General features: G+C 41.0%; 1 protein-coding gene across 6 annotated transcripts in view; it reads left to right on the top strand.

The window, feature by feature from the left end:
• LOC137496564 (uncharacterized) overlaps positions 1–23,209 on the top strand; it is a 251,045-nt gene that overhangs the window by 208,324 nt on the left and 19,512 nt on the right. For 3 of the 6 annotated variants that reach the window (XM_073914490.1, XM_068223915.2, XM_073914482.1), the window contains exon 1: positions 22,074–22,142. The exons of the other annotated variants lie outside the window; for them this stretch is intronic. In XM_073914490.1, coding sequence (XP_073770591.1) covers positions 22,091–22,142 — 52 coding nt within the window. In that variant the 5' untranslated portion in view covers positions 22,074–22,090. Of the gene's footprint in view, positions 1–22,073; positions 22,143–23,209 lie in introns of those variants that run through there. 6 annotated transcript variants of the gene reach the window in all.

Here is a 23,209-nt window from a genome sequence, read left to right as displayed (position 1 = left end):
TCTTTGGACAATATGATGGTTATAACTTGGCTTTAGCTACCTCAAAGTTTTGACTGAATCAAAACTGTACCAAGTACAAATTGTTCCATTTCCAAGCAGTTGTTTCATCTTAACTCCTGAAAGCTGCACAAAGCCAGCTAATCAGATTGGAATTGGCTGCTCTTGTCAATTTTCTGTCTGATATTCATCAGATGGTCATTCAATGATCTTCGAGGGTGGTCCATATGACCTGAAAAGATGAATTTGAAATTAAATTGTTTGTAACAGATATCTGGAGCTATAACCTGTCACTGTATGGGGGTGGATGGAGAGGAGGCGAGGACCCAAATGCAGAAAATGAAGGATTTATTGAGAAATAAAACAAAAACAAAACTCAAATCTCCCCATGTGGGGAAAAACACAACATTATACTAAACACTCAACTAGACTTGGCATGACACAACTTTAAAGCGCTGTTATAGAACAGATATCAAAGACCTCATACAACAGAGTAAGGAAACATTTAACAACAGACCAGCACAGAACAGAGCACACTTGGAGAATAAATAGGAAAGACAAACCAATAAACAGACAGGCGGACAGATGAAAATAATAATTACAAACAAGGTAACAAGGTGGGTGGGACAAGACAATAGACGGGAGAGCGCATGACAGAGAGGAGACAAGCCATGCGCTCACATAAAACAGGACAAGAACATGCAGCCAATGAGAGAACTCATTAACCGCATGTTCATGACAACACAAACACAACACTGAAGCACACGACAAAAGCACGTGACCACAATGTAAACACAGAGTCACGTGCTTTGACAACAGACGCAAGACACGAGCACACGATGAATGAAAACACTCACCGTGCGCTCACACACGCAGCGTGCATGCTTCATCCCAGCACCGACCAAAACCGAAACCAACTAGACTGAGACGCTGGGAATGAAGCACCACGCTGCAGACAGACGAAAACACAAACACGAGTACAAGAACGCGCGCGTCCGAGGGGCGCATAGCCCGCGCGGCCACCTCAAGCGGGAGCGCGCACACTCTGCGTACACTCACAATGGCGCGCGCGCACACAGAGACAGAAACGGGACCAGAGCTCTGCCACCAAAACTAGAATTTACAAGACCAGCGTGGCAGAACCCTGACAATAACCAACTAGTACCACCAACAGATCTTACCAATATTTGAGAAAAAAAATCACACTGGGTTAAGAAATGAGATTCTAAATTGTGAAGTGTTTCCAAGCAGGAAGTTTTTGGCTGTATCTGCACCATTTCTGCTTCAAAGCGAACCACTTGTAAGCCACTGCTTTATGTATTATTTTAGTATCCCACCAGCTTCTTCCCTGCAGTATCCCTGCATTAGCCCAAAAAGCGCATATAGACATGTCTAGTAATGATATTGTTAGTTTTAAACAATGAATTCTGCTTGTGAGCACAATGTTTTCTCCAGTTTTCCAGCTGGTAGATAATTATAGATCTGAGGAATGGAAATCTACAGGATCTTCCGAGATAATGAAGAGGTAAAGAAGTGCTGAGTTTGTCTAGAGAAACGCCTTAATGTCATTAACCACACTGGCATGCAAATGCAATGCAAATTCTCAATAATCTTACAAAAAAAAACAAAAAAAAAAACACCTCAGTCATCTATTTAAAAGGAGATTAAGGTATATTTACTAGGTTCAAGGAGAAGGGAAATATCCCCCAAAAGGAATATTAGAATAGGCAGAATAAATTCTTTGTAGAATAAACAAAAAAGGAAGACTCTGACAAGAAACATAAATTGTTAAATAAATAACTAAATTGATTGTTTTCTATTATTACTATTATTATTTTTATTTTATTATTATTATTATTATTTTCTTGTTAATATATTTAAAATATATTTTTGTTCATAAAGTCCAGGTCTGTATTTATTGCACATAAACAGTACACTAATACAAACATGCTCAAATATTTGTATTGTTCACTTTGCAATATATTTCATCAATGTACTAAAACAATCATAAAAATTTTAAAATATGACTTTTTTTCTAAGGGTCATTTCTTTAAGTCGTTCTTTAAGCAGTTCTAGGACTGAATGTCCACTGAGAGCAGCTGCCACTTTGCCAGACAAAATTAATATAATCCAACTTCATTAAATGATTAAGAAATTATTTTTTAACATTTAACTTATCATAAATGTACTTTTTAAAGACCTAAATGTTCTTAGTCATTTGATGAACTCCAATTGACATCATACGTAATAACCCAGAAACATCAAGCAATTATAAAATTACTGTATACTTTTCTATGAACAATATTGGATTTTATATGTTTTATTTTATGGTACCACTTTACAAGGTTGTATTAGTAAATGTTAGTTAATGTATTTTCTAACATGAACAAACAATGAACAATGTATTCATTACAGTATTATTGATAGTTAGTTCATGTTAACTCAGAGCATTAGAAGGTTGTGCTTGTTATACAGCCATAGCACACTGCTACGAGTGTGATATTGCATTTATACAACAATTTGAGGGCACAATCTTGTACATAAAAAAGAAAATTAAACACAGAGAGTCTAAAACTCTGCTGACGTCAGAACAGCAGAAGCCGTTACTAATTCACCAACGTCACTTTAGAGCTAGTATTTGAATGATTTCCTATAGCGTAATGTGAAGCGGCGCTTCTGGTGTGTGACCCCCTTAAGGTGATGACAAAACAGCAAATTTTGCTCACATTTTAAGCTTATCAGCCTGAACATGACAAGAAATGCCATCTGTCTACAGAGATTTCTCACCAGTCTCACCAGTCGTTCGTTTTTCAGCTGTTTATTCGCGCTTAAGAGAACACACTGATAGACAACGTCAAACAACTTTTGATGCCTACAAGCTCTCAGAAATTGTAAATATTTTAAAATAGGCACTATTCTTGCAAATAAAATGCATAGTTACAATCTAAACAACTTTCCAGTGAACAATTGAATGTGTTAACCAAATGAACAAATGATGTCGTGAAGGGTGCCATAGTTCCCATAACACATCCTGGCAGCTCAACACGCTGGCTTGGCATGGCTCCATTGCACCACAATGTCAATGAAAGGCTCCAGGCTCCTTTCAGAGCATGTCAGATGTGGGAATGTTTGTAGACTGTTAAGATCATGGCATCATCAGCATTGTATGTCTCCATCCTCCGCTTTCTATTAGCTATGGGGCCTCCATCCACAGCCCGGACCATCTGCCTCTGGCTCCTGATTGACAGCTCTAGCCAGGCAGACACAATCGTGCCAACGGCTGAGGGCAGAGGACACTGACTGCGAAAGAGACAGACGTGACCATCGAAAAAATGGCCTGCTGCTCCTTTTAACTGAATGATTTTTAGTGTGGACACAGCCGCAGGGGGTAGAAGTTTGCTAAACGCTATGACACAAGTCACCCCAAAATCCCCTAATGGATTAATTTCAATGGATTTTGATATTGGGGAAATGGGTGGAATGTTATATAAAGAATAACTGATGACAGATTGTTGAATTATTAAGGAGGAAAAGCATTGGATGTGGTGATTTTTACACCTCGGATGAGCATTTTTTTTTTTTCTCCACAATGTAAAAAAACAATTCTTACTTACCTAATTTGTTAATTTGTTAAATCAAATTAACTTAAATTTACATTAATCAAATTTACTTAAAATCAATTTGTCAACAATTTACTGCAAATCAAACTTACAGCAAAAATACTTCATTATTTTTACAAATATTCATAATTACCTCATTATTTATCTAGCTTTACATGTATTCACAGTATTGTACACTAGCTGACAAAAGTCATCACCTATCTAAGTTTTAGGAACAACAGATAATAACTTGACTTCTGGCTGATTAGTTGGCCTCAAAAGTGGCTTGTATGAAAGGCAAAGGCATTTAGATTATGCTTATTTTAACAAAATAAAATATGACCATGCCTTGATTTTTTATTATTTAATTAGATCAGTAAGGTCTTACTTTGCTTTAACAAAAGTCTTGCCATTTAACAGAAATAATGTATAGAATATCAAGTCATGGTGCAGTGGAAAAAATAATTAATATTGTGTATGACTCCCATAATCTTGGACAACTGCATACATAACTCAAATAACATATTAATAAAGTCATCTGGAATGGCAGAGAAAGCGTTGTATTGCCTGTATTTTGGCACTTTTTGCAGTCCACTTAGAATCCAACATGGAAATCGATGTTTTCTTTATTGGCATTGATTGTTTTGAAATTCAAAGGGCATTAACATGCTTGTGTTTTAATTTCTGTAATAAATATGGCTGTCAAGCCATGATCTTGATGGTTTATTGTGGGTATATTGTTACATGAAGAAATCTGTGTTATAAGTTAAACAAAAATTCTAATAAACAATTATATTTTGAATTGAAATAGTTTTTGTCTTGTATTTACATTATTATCATTTTACATTTGAATAGCCAAAATTACAAGTTTCAGTCTTTTAAATGTGATTAATCACGATTAGTTTTTTTTTTTTAAGTGCGATTAATTAGTTAATATTTTTTATCATTTGACAGTATATATATATATATATATATATATATATATATATATATATATATATATATATATATATATATATATATACATACATAACAACTGATTCCCATCTAGAAACCACACTCATGTGTTGAGGTTTTTCCAATCACATGATCAATTGTTCCAAAAGAGAACTCTTGAAGTTGTAAATGTGTATACTGTACTATACACAGTGTGTTTTGCAGTAAACTATTCTATTATCCTATCGTTCGTTAGTACATACATTAGATATACAGTACAGTACAGCATTTACACTGTGTCTAATTACTTTCAGAGAGTCATGAAGTTTGAGGCCAATCAAGTACCACATGGAATTATCTATGTTGGCAAGGCTGGAGATGTAGCAGTGGGAGAAACATAATAGGACAAAGAGCCACAGTTACCGTGCCAGGCCATAGAAGATTTAAAGTGTAATGTGTATGAATGAGGCCAAATGCAGAAGATCGGGCAGAATTGAAGATTACTTTGTTTTTATTTTATTGTAATATCGGTGCTTTTTCTGTTTCTATATCTTGCAGTGATGTCCTTTTGCAAATAAAATTTGTTCTTCAGCTATTCTGTTTCTGTATTTTTTTTACATAAACTGTACATTTTATAAAGCAACTCTGAGATGGTCGTTCATTTGTTGTATTGAATTTCTGCAGCATAAGAAACAAAATCTATGCATTTACTAAACCCAACAAAACTAAAACTGTAGAGAGGCTTCAAATATAAGGGCAGACCTGATATAATACTGACATAAAATAATGCATTTCTTTAATGTCAGCTGATGATAGTGTTTTTATTGTCAGTGTGTTATGATTGACTAAATGTGTCACCGACTCGGTCCCAGTCATTCCCCTCGCTGGCCAGCAGAGGCCACCATCTCCGGACTTCTAACATTACGTCATCCCTTCACTCTGATTCCAGCACACCTGTTCTCCATTCCACTAATGACCCACGTACCACATATAAGCAGCTCACACTCACTCCCCAGGGCGAAGTCTTGTTTAGCCCCGGCCAGCATTTCTGAGTGTTCTATCCTGCCTGATCTCCCGTTTACTACTTCAGCCCGTTTCCCGACTCTGCTCTGTCTTCTGCCTGCCCACGACCAAAGCCTGTTTACTCGGACTCTGATTCTCGCCGCCTGCCCCTGACTAAAGCCTGTTACACGGACTCTGAATCACGCTGCCTGCCTCTGACCCATGCCTGGTAATCACTCTGTGTCTGTCATCTGCAACCTCCTCTCATTGATGTGTATGTTGTATGTTCGCACAGCCGTGCGTGTTGTTGATGTTAAAGTGTGACTTAATAAATACTGCAAAATGGATCCCTCCGTGTCAGTCTCCCCATTACAAAATGTTTATGTTGGAAGAGAACATGTATGAGTGTTTTGAATAATGATTTGATTTTGAAACATGTTTGCTGTGTTTTGTTAGATTTGGTGTAGTGTGTTAGTTTATTGTTGTATTTTGAACATTAGTTTTTGTAGTTTAGTTTACAATGTATGATTTTGAGCATGAAATTAAATGTTCTGCCAATTGTGTTTTCTAGGTGCGTTAATAAGCTTAGCAAACTTATTAAATGTATTGAAAAAAACGGTCATAGTCATTGTTAAAAAACTGTAAGACAACCAGGATTATTTTTTTTACAGTGTACATTTTAAGTATTTATTAAAAAGTTAGTGTCTCACAACACCAGTTCATTTCTGCACAACAGTTAATGCATTTCTCAAAACAATTAGTGCAAACTGCAAAACCTAGCTGATAACCTGCAAAAGCGCGTCACATGCTCAAAATGGATAGTTCATTCCTCAAAAGCAAGTATTCATGTCAATCAAAGTGTCAGTATCATCAAAATGAAAAGTCCTGACACCATTGTTTATAAACAAGATAGTCAAATGGCTTTGTCATGTTTTCATTATGAGTTTACTCTGGACCTTTTTTTTCAATGCAAAAAAGTTGGATGTTGTTGACACTTCCTGAAAATGCTCAAGATAGCACTATATACTATTTGCACAGCCATTTGAAAACTACAGTAAAGTTGGACATTACTGCATTTAGTGAGGTATCTGAGTACAAGACACTGAATATGTATATTTCACATTTTTAAAGTTATATTATTTTATAAAGTTTGCTTGAACGATTTTGACATCAAGTTTAACATTTTTGTATGAAATGACTCAAGTAATGAAATGAGGACTGTTAGTTTTATATGGAATGACTATTCAGCATTTACAAGTTTAGTTCATTTTGACTGACATGACATAAGCAAATGATAATGTTATAAATAGCAGAGAGTTGAATGAAAGCAATTGATGCATGTCCGAAAGCATTTGCAATTTGTTGAAATAATGAAAAACTGCTACTAGGATGTGCACAAATGATTAATTGTTTTGAGAAATGCATGACCTGTTGTGCAAATGTAAATAGTGTTGTGAGAAATGCACCAAAGCGTTTATTGCAGTTTGTACTAATTGTTTTGAGAAATGCATTACAGTTTTTTACAATGGCTATGACAGTTTTTTCAATACATTTAACAAGTATGCTAAACTCTTAACGCAGCAACAAACCTAACACACACAATTGGCAAAACAGTTAATTTCATGCTTAAAATCAGACATTGTGAACTAAACCTCTAAACTTCTTTTTAAAATACAATAATATTCGAACACACTACACCATGTCTAACAAAACACTGTAAACAACTTTACAAAAGCACGCATCTCTCTAAATTGGGTGCTCAGCCAAAACCGCAAAAAAGTGCAAATACATTTCAATCAAAGGTGGCAACACCAAGGCTCCAAAAATACAAATTTATTAAATTAAAAAGGCTGACACAGAGCGTGTAACGTTTTGAGCCGTCTGATGAAGACATGTTTTGTCTGATGAAAAGCCGGGTGGCTCGAAACGTTACACGCTCTGTGTCAGCCTTTTTAATTTAATAAATTTGTAATTTTGGAGCCTTGGTGTTGCCGCCTTTGATTGACATTTATTAACAAAACACTGTAAACGTTTCAAAATGAAATTATTGTTCATAACACTAACACATGTTCTCTTCCAACAGAAACATTCAGTCAATCAGAGAACACTGACAATAAAAACACTATCATCAGCTAAAAATCACAGAAATTGTATTAAGTTTATGTGTCAGCTCTGTCCTTATATTTAAAGATTCTTTACATTTTTATTTTGTTGGGTTTAGTAAATGCATGCATTTTCTTTCTTTGACTGCAAAATTTCAATACAAAAATAAAGAAATGCTATATAAAATTAACAGTTAATGTAAAAAAAAGACACAGAGTTGCTGCAGTACAGACTTTATTTACAAAAGGACATCACTGCAAGATATACAAACAGAAGAAAAGCATTGCAATTATAATAATAAACAAAATAATCTTCTATTCTGCCTGGTCTTCTGCATTTGCCAGACTTTTTCTCTGAAGTAAAATTACTTCCATAATTTTATGTGGGATTTGATTGGCCTTTGTAACGTGGAGACTGACACGGAGGGATCCATTTTGCAGTATTTATTAGACACAGTCAAACACAAACATCCAACACGCACTAAAGTGCGAACACACATCAACAGTAATCAATAAAGGTCGTGGGGCTGGCAGCTGACAGACACAGAGTGATTTACCAGGCATAGATCAGTGGCAGGCAGCGTGGTTCAGAGTCCATGTAACAAGCAAGGGTCGTGGGCAGGCAGAAGCCAACTCAGAATCAGAAACAGTCCGGGGTAATGCACAGGAGATCAGGCAGGAAAGAACGCTCAGTAATGCTGGCCGGGGCTAAACAAGGCTAGGGTCTAAACACGGCGAAAACAAGACAAACGCTTGTAATGTCACACTGGGAAAACAAGACTCGGCTAACTGGAAGGGTTCATGAGTGGCTTATAAGTGGTGTGATATCAGACTATGACAAGGTTCAGCTGGTGTGTGCAATCAAGCTAGATGAATGAGCAGGCATGCGTGTTTGGAAGAAGTGCATGTATGAATATGTAGTCCTGGGAAATGCGGAAGTGAAGTTCTGGTGTTCGTGTGAGAACCAGCGATATCTGGAAAGCGATCGCTGGTTGTGTGACAGCCTTCAACTCCATGACTCTCTAAAAGTAATTAGACACAGTGTAAATGCTTCACTGTACTGTATAACTAATGTATGTACTAATGAAAGCCTTACCTGGACGTATTGGTGACGCAGTTCTGTAATGCGCTCACTGTTCCTTTCAAAAACCTCATGAGTCCTCTTTTAGAACATACAGTATAATCATGTGATTTGATAAACCTCAACACACATGAGTGTGGTTTCTAGATGGGAATCAGCTGTGATATATATATATATATATATATATATATATATATATATATATATGTTTCAATTGACATATAAAACCTATATAGCCTATATAGATTCTGTTTAGAACAGGATGTTATCTGTTCTGACATACTGTGTGAAAGCATTGGTAAATTGGACTGTAATATTACATTGTTTTAGTTTTGGTTGAGTTTGTGTGTAAAGGAAGTTCAAGCATTTTAAATTGGCGTTAACTGGATGCATTTTGTGTCAAAGCAACAAGAAATGTGTTAATTGTTTAGCTTGTTAATTGTCTAGCTTGTCAAATGTATTGAAAAAAGTGTCATAGCCATTGTAAAAAACTGTAACTGTTGTGCAGACATGCACTAGTGTTGTGAGAAATGCACCAAAGCCACCGAGAAAAACTGTAAATTAAAATGGCAAAGAGCAGTAAAATGTGAAACATATGTAGGGAGTGAAATTTAAAGTGAAACTAATGTTCTGTACCTTTAAATAAGTTTGGAAATAGTATCGCGGGATCAGAGACCTGTGAGTGAGATCGTGCGCGCGAGACAGAGAGAGGAGGAGACGGAGAGAGAGAGAAACCGCACGAGGTGATCTGTAATGGCTGACTAATGATGTTCACCCTGTATGTTTAATAAATCAAGGGTTAATACCTGCCGATTGAGCTCCGTGTGTCCTCCTTGCAACTAAGCCATAGAACCCACAAGACGGCCTGTGGTGAGAACTGGAAAGTTTATATCTAAAGCACCAACGCGCGTTACACTGGTGGCAGCTGTGGTTGGCTTCTTTTGCTGGGACACTAGTTTTCTCATATTAAATGAGGGGAGCGTCGCCACTTTGACCTGCAGAGACGTTGATACATTTTCTGTGTATTTTTTACGTGCTCTTTTTGTTTGCAAGTTTGGATTACGTGCGTTATTTTTTTTTTTCTTTTTCAACAAAATGGCGGACGAAGAGCTTGATGCAGCTGCTGCACGAGGGGACAGGCATCTGGCGGATGCAGCAAACACACACCTGCCATTTAAAATTGATTTTCCTCATTCTTTTTCTGGTGATGGGACAGAACCATTTAGCGCATGGATACAGAGGTTTGAAGTAGCTCTTAATGTCTCAGCTGTACCACTGGATAAGGCCAAACTTCTTCCTGTTAAGCTTATTGGTCCTGCTTTTGCTTATTGGCAGTCTCTCTCATCTGATGTTAAAGCTGATTATGCTTTAGCTAAAGCCAGTTTGACCACTGTTTTTGGCCGTACAACGTTTTTGGCTACTTTTCAGACATTTTTGAATGCACGTCCACGTAAACCACAAGAACCTCTTGAAGTTTATGCTGCTGAGCTCACAAATTTAGTGACTGAAGCATTTCCACAATATGATGCGGCAGCACGAAATTGTGAAATTTTTCGGCGTTTTGTGACTGGTTTAGACCCATCGCTTCAACTCAAAATTCATGAGCATGGCGCTGTGACTTTAGACAATGCTTTAAAAATTGCCACTCAGTGCGAACGTGCTCAGCTGGCCATCAGTGTTGCTAACCCTTCAGCTGTTATGCCCGTGGTGTTGAACCAGCAACCACCAACTAACACAGTGACCGCAAACCATATCACTGAACTGGCATCAGCGATAGCTGAACTCCGAACTGATCTGCATGCCTTACGCCAGTCTCATCAACGACAAATGGATGAACGTGTGGACCAGCTTTCACATCGGATTTCAAGTCTGCAGGACAAGAGGACGTCTTCCACACACTCTTCACATCAGTCCTGTGCTGCTGTGGACTATGACATCACAACACGACATCGCCAGCCTGACTTGGATGATCATCATCGCCATAGAAACTGCTGCTGTACTTCACTATATGTGCACGGATGTCGACAGCACCCTCAAGATGACTGCTGTCCTGCACAACGCTGCCGTGACTACTTCGAACATGAACAGGCACCCCCGACTGACAGCTTCTCCCGCCAAAGACGTTATAGCTACTCCCATAGTTGTGAGTCACACCCTCCTTACACCACACACTATGCTGAACACACACCCCACAGGCCTTATGTTAACGCTAGGTCAGGTCGCTCGCCTTCAAGGGAGCGCCGGTCGGAATAGAACCCTGAGTATGTTACCCACTATAAACGTCCAACTTCACACAGTCCACAGTATAGACACTCGAGTTATCGCAGACATAGCTCTCCGTCACCACCGCCCCAGTCTCATAAGTCATCAAGATATTCTTCTTCCCCTACACGTCACGTACACTTCACTGAATCTGACAGAGAGAAAGCTCCTTTCTCGCCACACCGGGGAAACGAGTAGAAGCTGTCATTGGGGACCAAATGCCAGCTTCCTCCTCAAAAGTGGTCCATTCAGATTCGGTTGTTTATAACACTCCGTCCACACCTTTTATTCAAATTGCACTGGCTGGCACTGAACTTCATGCATTAGTAGATACAGGCTCGGGTCTCTCACTTATTACAGATGACTGCCGTAAATCTATTCCAGCTTTGTCTACTCAATCTATCAGCAGGTCGTTCGTGTTAGCGTCGTCAGTTACTGGACAGCCATTGGACATACTTGGATCTGTGACAGCTCCAATACATATTGGAGATGTCACATTTTCCCATGTTTTCCATGTAGTACGCACTGCCACTTACCCTGTAATAATAGGATGGGATTTCTTAATTGAGCACAATGTCACTGTTAACATATCACTTACGCGTTTAGAACTACATAACACTACAGTGCCCTTTTCCCCACCTCATTCACTCATTCCGATACAAAATTCGGCTGTCACAATCGCTCAAGTGACTATCCCGCCAATGTCAGAAGTGGTAGTCCCAATATCAGTAAAAGATAAGGGTGTAGCGAATCTTTTTACTGACACATACGTGGGTTTATTGGAACCACACCCTCCTCCACTTATGACTTTAGGTGTAGCTCGAACATTGACCACTGTTCAAAAAGGGAGGGCAATAATTCGAGTTGTGAACCCAACTAACGAACAAGTCTCTCTTGATGCTGGATGTCCATTAGGTCAGATTTTCTCTGTCACTGGCAATGCACATGATGAGTATGCATTAGTCTCAGCTGTAACTTCTAGTGAAGCTCTCCGTGGCCACCCAATGTCAGATGTGCATTTGGAGGATGGTCAACTAAACGCTGATGAGCAAGTAGAGCTTAAGAGCCTTCTGACTGAATTTTCTGACATTTTTAGTGTTCATTCTCACGACTATGGCAAGACAAACTTGATCACACATAGTATTAATACAGGCAATGCAGCTCCAATAAAACTTCGTCCATATAGAACATCACCAGCTACTCAGGCTGTACTGCAACAAGAGGTGTCAAAGCTTTTGGACCACAATATCATTGAGGAGTCTCAAAGTCCATGGTCAGCCCCGGTTGTTCTTGTTCGAAAGAAGGATGGTACACACCCGTTCTGTGTTGATTATAGACGCCTCAATGATGTTACCATTAAAGACTCGCACCCTCTTCCTCGGGTGGATGACACCCTTGACAGGCTTTCTGGAGCCCGAGTGTTTAGCACAATTGACTTGACTGCCGGCTACTGGCAAATTCCACTTAACCCTAGCGATAAAGAAAAGACAGCCTTTTCCACTGGTGCTGGGTTATATCAATTTTGCATGATGCCGATGGGCATCTCCAATGCACCACCCAGTTTCCAGCAGTTAATGGAACTTGTGCTTCGAGGTCTGCACTGGAGTATTTGTTTGATCTACTTAGATGATATTATCATCTACAGTGCTGATTTTTCACAACACCTACAGCACTTGCGTGAAGTTTTCCAGAGATTTCGTACAGCTGGTCTAAAACTTAAGCCATCTAAGTGCCAGTTTGCATGCTCCTCTGTTACTTTTCTTGGCCACCGTGTTTCCAGTGCCGGGATTGAGCCAGACCCATCAAACATAGATAAAGTGAGGACATGGCCAATTCCAATATCAGCCACACAGGTCAGAGCTTTTCTTGGTCTGTGTTCCTATTATCGTCGATTCATTAGTCAATTCGCTAAGACGGCTGAACCCTTGTACCATCTAACACACAAGGGAGTACCATTCACTTGGTCAGTGGAAGCAAATTAAGCTTTTCTTGTACTAAAACAGGCGCTGACTTCATCACCTATTATAGCGTTTCCAAATTTTTCAGCTCCTTTCCTTCTTTACACAGATGCTTCTCTTCATTCTGTGGGCTCTGTCCTTTCCCAAAAGAAAGAAGGAAAAGAGCATGTAATTGCATACGCCAGTCATGTCTTGTCTGCTGCGGAAAGAAAATGGTCAACATTTGACAGAGAATTGTATGCCATTGTTTGGTCAGTTCGCCACTTCAGGCACTATCTTGCTTGTCACCCATTCACTATCATAACGGATCACAAGCCGCTGGTCGGTCTTAAGAAACTTCCTCTTGATCATGATCCTACGGGTAGGCGAGCTCGTTGGGCCTTAGAATTGGACTTATATGATTGGCATGTCATTCATCGAGAGGGAGCTAAACACCTTAATGCAGATGCTATGTCCAGGCGGCCAGATAATAATTCTGTAGACTCTGACAGTTACATTCAGGGCGACATGTCCACCTTTTCGGTAGCAACTCAGACCACATTAGCACCCTTGCAAGCAAGGACGGCTTCAGCTCACACCCAAACTTTGCAGATGAATAAAGATGTGCTTTTGCCGACAACCATTTCAGGTAACACAACAGCAAATCTCGTTCTAATTCAGAGTGATTGGAATGTGATAGAAAAGCAAAAGTTAGATCCAGATTTAGCTGTTGTTTTTACTTGGATGGAAAAAGGGCATAGACCACCCTTGTGGAGATTACGTGAGGCTTCCCCATACCTCAGAAAACTGTGGACACAGTTTAGTCGACTTGTTATTCACAATGGTGTGTTATGCAGACACTTGCGTAACTCTTTTAGAGATGATACCTTTCAGGTGGTCATCCCCATATCATTGATTCCTGAAATACTCAGTCATGTCCATGGGCATCCATCAGCTGGTCATTATGGTCAGGCAAAAACATTGGACAGAGCTATGCGGTCCTTTTATTGGCCTTATATGTCTTCAGACATAGCCAAACATTGCTCCCAATGTACGGCTTGCCAATCACGGCGTTCTCCTGTGCCCAAGCTGCAGGCACCACTCATTCCTATTACTCCTGAGCGTCCATTCCAAATAGTGGCGGCAGACATAACAGAGTTGCCTGTTTCCACTAAGGGTAATCGTTATGCCCTAGTAATGATGGACCTATTTACCAAGTTTGTCAATCTCTACCCACTAAAAGATCAGACAGCTCACTCAGTGGCAGTTTTCATTTTTGACCACTATATACCACAGCATGGTGTCCCTGAGGCCCTACACTCGGATCAGGGCAGACAGTTTGAATCAGACCTAATAAAGCACCTTTGTAACTTGCTATCCATCAAAAAGCTTCGTACATCCCCTTATCATGCGCAGTGTGATGGAGCTGTAGAGCGTTTTAATCGCACGTTAAAAGGTGAACTTTCTAAGTGTCTATTTGAGGTTCAGAGTGGGATGAGTATCTCCCACAGGTTGCATTGGCTTACAACACCACCAAGCACACTAGCACTGGGCTAACACCTTTCTTTCTAGCCCATGGCAGAGAGGCCCGTGTTCCTATAGACACACTACTCCAGGACAATAATGCTTCCTGTTCAGCAACAGCTGGTACACCCGCAGCATATGCTAACAAAGTGCGTAAAAGACTAGCATGTGCTTATCGTTCTGCGATAGCTTTCCGAGATAAGGCTCAAGAACAACAACGCCTGAACTATGATCATCATTTGAAGTACACTCCGTATAACAAGGGTGACTTGGTTTTAGTGAATGACCCTGCACACCGCCACAACAAACTGCATCCACGTTGGGTAGGCCCATATGAGGTTTTACAATCCATATGCCCATTTGGTAGTTCTACCCCAGTTAATTTTGAAGTCCGTGATGTATCTAAACCTCATGCAAAAGCAAAAATAATTCATTACAATCGCATGAAACCGTACATTACTGACATGCAGAACACTCATACCCTTACCCCCTCTCCCTCCCCTGCTCAGCCAAACACTCTTAATACATTGTCAGGGCTCTTACCACCCCACATTACACCTGCACCACCAGGACTTCCTACAGTTCCGGTTCCTTTGGAACTTCCTCAGTTACAAACACAGCCCCAATTGCACTCACCTGAAACCCTACAACCTTTCGGACCTATGGACAATGGCCAGAGCTTGAACTCAGGACTGTCACCTCAAACTCAGAGAACACTTGACACGGGACTGTCAACAGGTGTTTCTGAATCACCGGACTCTCCAGTGGCTACACGGAATGTACTTTCAAGGACACGTCGTTTGCCTTACCATTTGAAAGATTTTGCACTTTACTGAGTTTTTGTCTTTTATCTGTACTTGTTTGATGTGCAGCTTTATATGTCTAATAGTTAATGGAAGGTTTTGCAAATACTGATGCCTTGTGGCGCTATGTAATTTTTGTTGCTCATGGTTAGAGATGCTTTTGAAAGTATAAGATTTTATTTTTTTATTTTTTTTATATATACAGTTTTGGGTAACATTGTTTCTGGATGTTAAGCACATACAGTTTTGTGCTGAATTGTGTTAGAGAAATGAGGACATTTCTTGTAGGGTAAGGGAGTAATATGTAGGGAGTGAAATTTAAAGTGAAACTAATGTTCTGTACCTTTAAATAAGTTTGGAAATAGTATCGCGGGATCAGAGACCTGTGAGTGAGATCGCGCGCGAGACAGAGAGAGGAGGAGACGGAGAGAGAGAGAAACCGCACGAGGTAATCTGTAATGGCTGACTAATGATGTTCACCCTGTATGTTTAATAAATCAAGGGTTAATACCTGCCGATTGAGCTCCGTGTGTCCTCCTTGCAACTAAGCCATAGAACCCACAAGACGGCGTGTGGTGAGAACTGGAAAGTTTATATCTAAAGCACCAACGCGCGTTACACATACATATTCAGTGTTTTGTACTCAGATACCTCATTAAATGCAGTAATGTCTAACTTTACTGTAGTTTTCAAATGGCAGTGGAAATATAGTGCTGTCTTGAGCCTTTTCAGTAAGTGTCACCAACATCTGACTTTTTTGCACTGGAAAAAATGTATAGAGTAAACTCATAATGAAAACATAACAAAGCCATTTGACTATCTTGTTCATAAACAATGGTGTCAGAACTTTTCATCTTGATGATCCTGACACTTTGATTGACATGAATACTTGCTTTTGAGGAATGAGCTATCCATTTTGAGCAAGTGACATGCTTTTGCAGGTTATCAACTAGGTTTTGCAGTTTGTACTAATTGTTTTGAGAAATACATTAACTGTTGTGCAAATGTAAATAGTATTGTAAGAAATGCAGCAAAGTGACTGAGAAACAATGTAATTGAATTTAGCCTAAAAAGCTTATTACAAAATGCTTAAAATATGCTTCTGTTTTTTTTTTTATTTTTTAATTTAATTTTTTTTTTTTGGAAGGCACGTTAAATATTTATTATTATTATTTTTATTATTATTATATAATTTTGAATAAATATCACCTTAAACAAACAAACAAACAAACACCTATAACACTATTTTTTAAAAGAAGATACATAAAATCAATACAGAGATAACAGTCTCAGCTCATCACTCTTAATATCCTGCATAATACTGTATTATTCCCCAACAGACAGTGAAATACAAACAATCTATTGATTCCATGATTTTGTTTAACGTCATTCAAATCACCTTAAAACATTTTATTAGCCCACCTGGCAAAGCGTTTAGGATAGAAATAGCTCAGGTTTGAGTCATGTGAAACATGGAAAAAAAAAAGTAGCATGAGGTTTAAAAGTAGAATCTTACAGTATTCTGAAACACCATAAAGCAATAATAATCAACAGTTTGATTTACCACCTCTCACAAAACCAATGTTTTGGCAATAATTTATAAATTGCTGAGGAAATTGAATAGTACATTTCACAGGCACGGAATGTCACCACAGTGATGTATTTTTCATCACATATATATATATAGCCTAATAATTTCCCTGCTGGGGGGGAAACCACCAACCCCCACCTCCGTCCCCCCGCTGGTGGAAGGGGAACCCCCCACCCCCATCCATCTGGGGTCGCCACAGCGGAATGAACCGCCAACTCATCCAGCACATGTTTTACGCAGTGGATGCCCTTCCAGTTGCAACCCATCACTGGGAAACACTCACGCACTCTCATTCACACACATACACTACGGACAATATTAGCTTACCCAATTCATTTGTATCCATTGTCTTTGGACTTGTTGGGGAAACCCGGAGCACACGATGGAAACCCATGCAAATGAAGGGAGAACATGCAAAACTCCACACAGAAATGCCAACTGACATAGCTGAGGCTCGAACCAGTGACCTTCCTTCTATGAGGAAACTGCATTACCTACAGCGCCCCGCGTCGCCTCTACAATGGAACTGTCCTTTTACATCTTTACTGGTGTGTATATTTTATAATTGCTTATTTATAATTATATATTTTATAATTTTTTTTGCCTTTTATTTACCTTATTTTGCAATATGGAAGTTCCATTTTTTGTGATTGTTTTACAACTTCTATTTCATACAATATGTCTATAAAGAAAATCACTAAGAAATCACTAGAAATTATAAATGGCAGTAAATTATGAAACTACAAACAAGTGATATACATACATACATATATATATACATATATATATATATATATATATATATATATATATATATATATATATATAGTTGAAGTCAGAATTATTAGCCCCCTTTAGATTTTTTTTCTTTTTTAAATATTTCCCAAATGATGTTTGACAGAGCAAGGAAATTTTCACAGTATGTCTGATAATATCTTTTCTTCTAGAAAAAGTCTGATTTGTTTTATTTCGGCTACAATAAAAGCAGTTTTGAATTTTTTTTAAACTATTTTTAGGACAAAATTATTAGCCCCTTTAGGCAATTTTTTTTTCGATAGTGTACAGAACAAACCATCATTATAGAATAACTTGCCTAATTACTCTAACCTGCCTAGTTCACCTTATTAACCTAGTCAAGCCTTTAGATGTCACTTTAAGCTGTATAGAAATGTCTTGGAAAATATCAAGTAAAATATTATTTACTGTCATCATGGCAAAGATAAAATAAATCAGTTATTAGAAATAAGTTTTTAAAACTATTATGCTTAGAAATGTGCTGAAACAATCTTCCCTCCATTAAACAGAAATTGGGGGAAAAAATAAACAGGGGCGCTAATAATTCTGACTTCAAATGTATATATATATATATATATATATATATATATATATATATATATATATATATATATATRTGTGTGTGTRTATATATATATATATATATATATATATATATATATATATATATATATATATATATATATATATATTGTAGCGAGGCAGAGGGAAAACTTCAGCGGTTATTTCTTCTTACTGGTAAGTGTTTCTTCCGAATTTTTCCCTCTGCAATGCCCGCATTCTCCACCAGTTGTAGCGAGGCAGAAAACACAAACACAGTTGAGTAAAGTTACAAACAATGCCTCGGAGGGTGCTTTATTTACAAGTGATATTGTGATTAAATGGGTGCTCTTCTTGGGGTGCGTACTCAAGTGCTTCGGGGAGATGGTGAAGGCTGGTAAGAGTTCTGGTGTTGGATCGGTCACGAGCTGGATTCGGCTGTGGGAGAGACAAAGAGACACAAGCGTTAGCGCAGGGAGTCATGTGGAAATGAAGCTCGATTTCCTCCTGTGTGAGGCTGGCTTTTATCTCTCCCTGGCTGATGAGGTCCAGCTGTGAGCGATCCGGTGCTGATGAGTTTCCAGCTGGGGAGAATTTGTGACCAGGGCGACGTGGCATCAGTAGACTCGCTACATACCAGGCCCAGGCCCGAGTCGGAAGCATCTGTCTGAAGAATGAAGGGGCAGCCGAAGTCAGGTGCGTGCAGTACCGGTAAGGATGTGAGGATGTGCTGCTGCATATGGCTGGTGGGGCCTCAGCAGGATGTCCATCATTCTTTGGCTCCCGTGGAGCCCGAAGGGAAGAACCCGGTATTGCCAGTGCCCACCGGGTGTGGAGAAGGTGGTTTTCTCCTTGGCATCTTCACTTAGTGGTAATTGCCAGTAGCCTTTGGTGAGGTCGATGGTGGAGATAAATCGGGCTCCACCCAGCCTATCCAGCAGCTCGTCCACCCGAGGCATGGGGTACCTGTCGAACTTGGAGATCTCGTTAAGTTTCCTGAAGTCGTTGCAGAAACGGAGGGTGCCATCGGGTTTGGGGACCATCACTATTGGGCTGGACCACGGGCTACGGGATGGTTCGATGATTCCTAACCTCCTCATCTTCTGGATCTCCTCGTTGATAGCCAGCCGGCGAGCCTCTGGTACTCGATAAGGCCTTTGCCGGACGATGGTGCCAGGTGGAATGATGATGTTATGCTGGATGATGGTGGTTCGGCCCGGTTTCTCCGAGAACACATCCTTGAACTGACCAACCAAGGCTTGCAGATCCGCCTTCTGATTCGGTGTGAGTTGCTCACCTAGGTGGACGACGGGATAACTTTCCTCAGTGAAGGCTACTAGGTGTCCTGGAGCTGCAACCCACTTCTTCATCAGATTGATGTGGTATAGTTGTTCTTCCCGTCTTCGTCCCGGCTGACGGACTCGATAATTTACCGGCCCTACCCTTTCTACCACCGCGTATGGTCCCTTCCAGGATGCGAGGAACTTCGAAGTTGTGGTGGGTATGAGGATCCTCACCTTGTCCCCTGGGTGGAACTCTCTGGGTTGGGCGGGCCGGTTATATAATCTCTGCTGGGCGCGCTGGGCTTCGGTCAGGTGTTGCTTGATGATGGGCATGACTTTTTCAATGCGTTCTCTCATGTCCCGTACGTGTTCAATAACCGACCGCTGGGGGGCTGGCTCCTGTTCCCAGGCTTGACGAGCCACATCCAATAGCCCTCGGGGTTGGAGGCCAAACAGCAGTTCAAAGGGTGTGAAACCTGTGGAGGCCTGGGGAACTTCTCTGATTCCAAATAACACATACGGGATCATGAGGTCCCAGTCGCGCCCGTCCTCTGCCACCACCCGTCGGAGCATCTGTTTCAGAGTCTTGTTAAGCCTCTCTACAAGGCCGTCAGTCTGTGGATGGTACACTGAGGTTTTTATTTGCTTTACCTTGAAGAGGTGACAGAGGTCTGCCATCAACCGGGACATGAAGGGGGTGCCCTGGTCGGTCAGTATCTCTGATGGAATTCCCATTCGACTGCATAGAAGAAACAGCTCCTTCGCGATGGCAGATGACGTGGCTTTCCTCAGGGGAATCGCTTCAGGGTATCTGGTGGCATAATCGAGGATAACAAGGATGTGTTCATGTCCTCGGGCCGACTTCGGCAAAGGCCCTACCAAGTCCATACCGATGCGGGTGAAGGGCACATCGATGATGGGTAATGGTATTAGAAGGCTGGGGGGTGGTCGTTGGGGAGACGTTCTCTAGCAGATGTCACATGCCAGGCAATAACTTTTTACCTCTCCATCTAGCCCTGGCCAATGGAAACAATTGCGGATTCTTTTCACCATGTTGGCCGCTCCCAGATGTCCAGCCATCGTGTGAGTATGTGCCAATTCTAAGACCGTCTCCCTCTTGGTCCTCGGGACGACCAGTAGTGTCTTCTTTTCCCCCCACCTCTCTGCGACACAGTACAGCAGACCATTTTCCACAATAAAATGTGGGAGGGGGTGAGGACTGGGAAATCGCTCATTACCATCAATCACTCTTACTTGTGGCCAGCAGTGTTTGAGCGTGTCATCTTCCCTTTGTGCTCTGCCGAAATCGCCTCCTGCGGTTATCTGTTGAAACAGATCAAAGTACAAATTAGCGGATGTAGATAACTCACCCCCTCTGTCGCTCTCGGTGGTCATCAGCGCTGATTTGCGGTCCCGATGAGCCCGTGACTTGTTCTTCTTTTTGGAACGAGCCGATTAAGCGTGGTGGTGAGTGAGGAGTTCATCGAACCCCGACCAGTCTCTGCCCAGTAGGAGGGGCACAGGAAGATACGGAACTGCCCCGACCTCGATGCGCCAGCTGCCAGGTTTGGCCGCGATGGTCACTCTTTGGGCGGGATTGTGGCGGGTAACACCGTGTACACACGTTATTGGAATTTGACCTTTTTTTTCCTGTTGGTATTTTAGGGTCTTCGAGTGAACCCGAGTGATGGTGCTTCCTGTCTTTAACGTGGCTGTTTGTGTTTTTCCCTCTATATGGACTTTATGGGTGGGAGCTCCGGGAGGGATGTTGCGGTGTACCATGCAACCTGCTGTCCAGGCCGGGGTCGAGTGCGTCGGCGGCGGGCATCGGCTCGTCCATCGGGCTGGGGACCGCTGGTCTGTCACCTGGTCGTGCTGTACCCTCCACCGGTCGCCATGGTGCACTTACCCTCCAGGGTGGCAGAGCCGCTCTCTCCCCATTGTCTCTGGCGATGTGAGCTTCAGCCAGCTCGATCGCCTCCACCAGGGTGGCCAGTGACTCAGGATTTCGCATGCTGGTGAGTGTGCGCAAACATCGGGGTAACGCTCGCATCATCTTCTCAATGATCACTTTCTCAGCGACCTGGATCGCCGAAGGATCTCCTCCCAATAACCATAATCTTCCCAGACGAGAAAGTTGAGCTGCTTGGGTCCGCACTGGCTGTTTCTCGTCATAAGACCACTGGTAAAACTGTTGTGCTGCGAGGATTGTGGAAAGCCCCATTCTGGCTAATATCTCCTTTTTTAACGCATTGTAATCTTCATTTTTGGGTGTCTCTAGTGCAAAATATGCCCGTTGGGCTTCTCCTGTGAGAAAAGGAGCCAACATTCTCGCCCAGTGTTCCTTGGCCAGCCTTCTCTCTCGGCAATTACTTCAAACGTGTGTAAGTAAGCGTCAATATTATCCAGGTGGATGAGTTTAGTGAGATTATGATGCACACTCACTTCGGGAATCGGATGGTATCTGGCCGCCTGGCGGAGCTGTTGTTCCAGTCAATCCTGTCTGGCTGTAAGTTGCTCAGAGATGGAATTCTGTTTACTGGAGATCTCCGCTAGGTGGAGCAGTACCTCTTCCAAGGACATGGCGCTTGGATGTTGACAGCCGAGTAAGAGGAAGCGTGAGGGAGAGAGAGAGCGGATGCCTGTCTGTAACACACAAAGAAAAATTCAGCGGTTATTTCTTCTTACTGGTAAGTGTTTCTTCCGAATTTTTCCCTCTGCAATGCCCGCATTCTCCACCAGTTGTAGCGAGGCAGAAAACACAAACACAGTTGAGTAAAGTTACAAACAATGCCCCGGAGGGTACTTTATTTACAAGTGACATTGTGATTAAATGGGTGCTCTTCTTGGGGTGCGTACTCAAGTGCTCCGGGGAGATGGTGAAGGCTGGTGAGAGTTCTAGTGTTGGATCGGTCACAAGCTGGATTCGGCTGTGGGAGAGACAAAGAGACACAAGCGTTAGCGCAGGGAGTCATGTGGAAATGAAGCTCGATTTCCTCCTGTGTGGGGCTGGCTTTTATCTCTCCCTGGCTGATGAGGTCCAGCTGTGAGCGATCCGGTGCTGATGGGTTTCCAGCTGGGGTGAATTTGTGACCAGGGCGACGTGGCATCAGTAGACTCGCTACAATATATATATATACTTGGGCAGCAGAATAGTGAGCGAACCCCCCAGTCCTCACTTTTATCCGCTACAGCCACCCCCTCCCTCACAGTCCTTATACTTTCATCCACGAACCGGTCACTTTTGGGTTGAGGGCAGCGTGATTGCCATTTTCCTATAGAGCAATTAACACCTTCTGTTTTTTCATTTTTAATCTTTAGACTTTAAATGCAGTTCAGCAGTTCACTCTTATTCAGCCTATTTCATTCAGGATGTTTTAATGGAATTTAATACTGCTTGGCGAACAGAAAGAAAAAATTTTAACATTTCGGGACTCGCATGATCCTTTAAGGTAATCAAAAATTGCTGCTTACATAATAGACTCTTAATCAGTATTATCTTAATCATAAAATAGGAGAATTGTTGTCCATGTAAATGTACTTAGTGAAAGTGGCAGATAAAGTCGCCATCTGTCAAAGATACCCCTATTCTCTGCCTTTAAGCTGCTTCCAGCCATCACATTTCATAAGTTTGACGTGTTTCCCCTACACACAACTTTTGTAAAGCATCTGCTTCATGCTGCTGTGTCAGAATCCTTACTTTAAAAATACTGCCATAGTTTAGAACACTTAGGTTAAGCAAATTTGATGAACACGA

Source organism: Danio rerio, chromosome 10 (genome assembly GCF_049306965.1).
Source record: "Danio rerio strain Tuebingen ecotype United States chromosome 10, GRCz12tu, whole genome shotgun sequence".
Classification (NCBI taxonomy): Eukaryota; Metazoa; Chordata; class Actinopteri; order Cypriniformes; family Danionidae; genus Danio; species Danio rerio.
The sequence above is the reverse complement of the archived record's forward strand: the minus strand, read 5'-3'. Positions and strand labels throughout refer to the sequence as shown.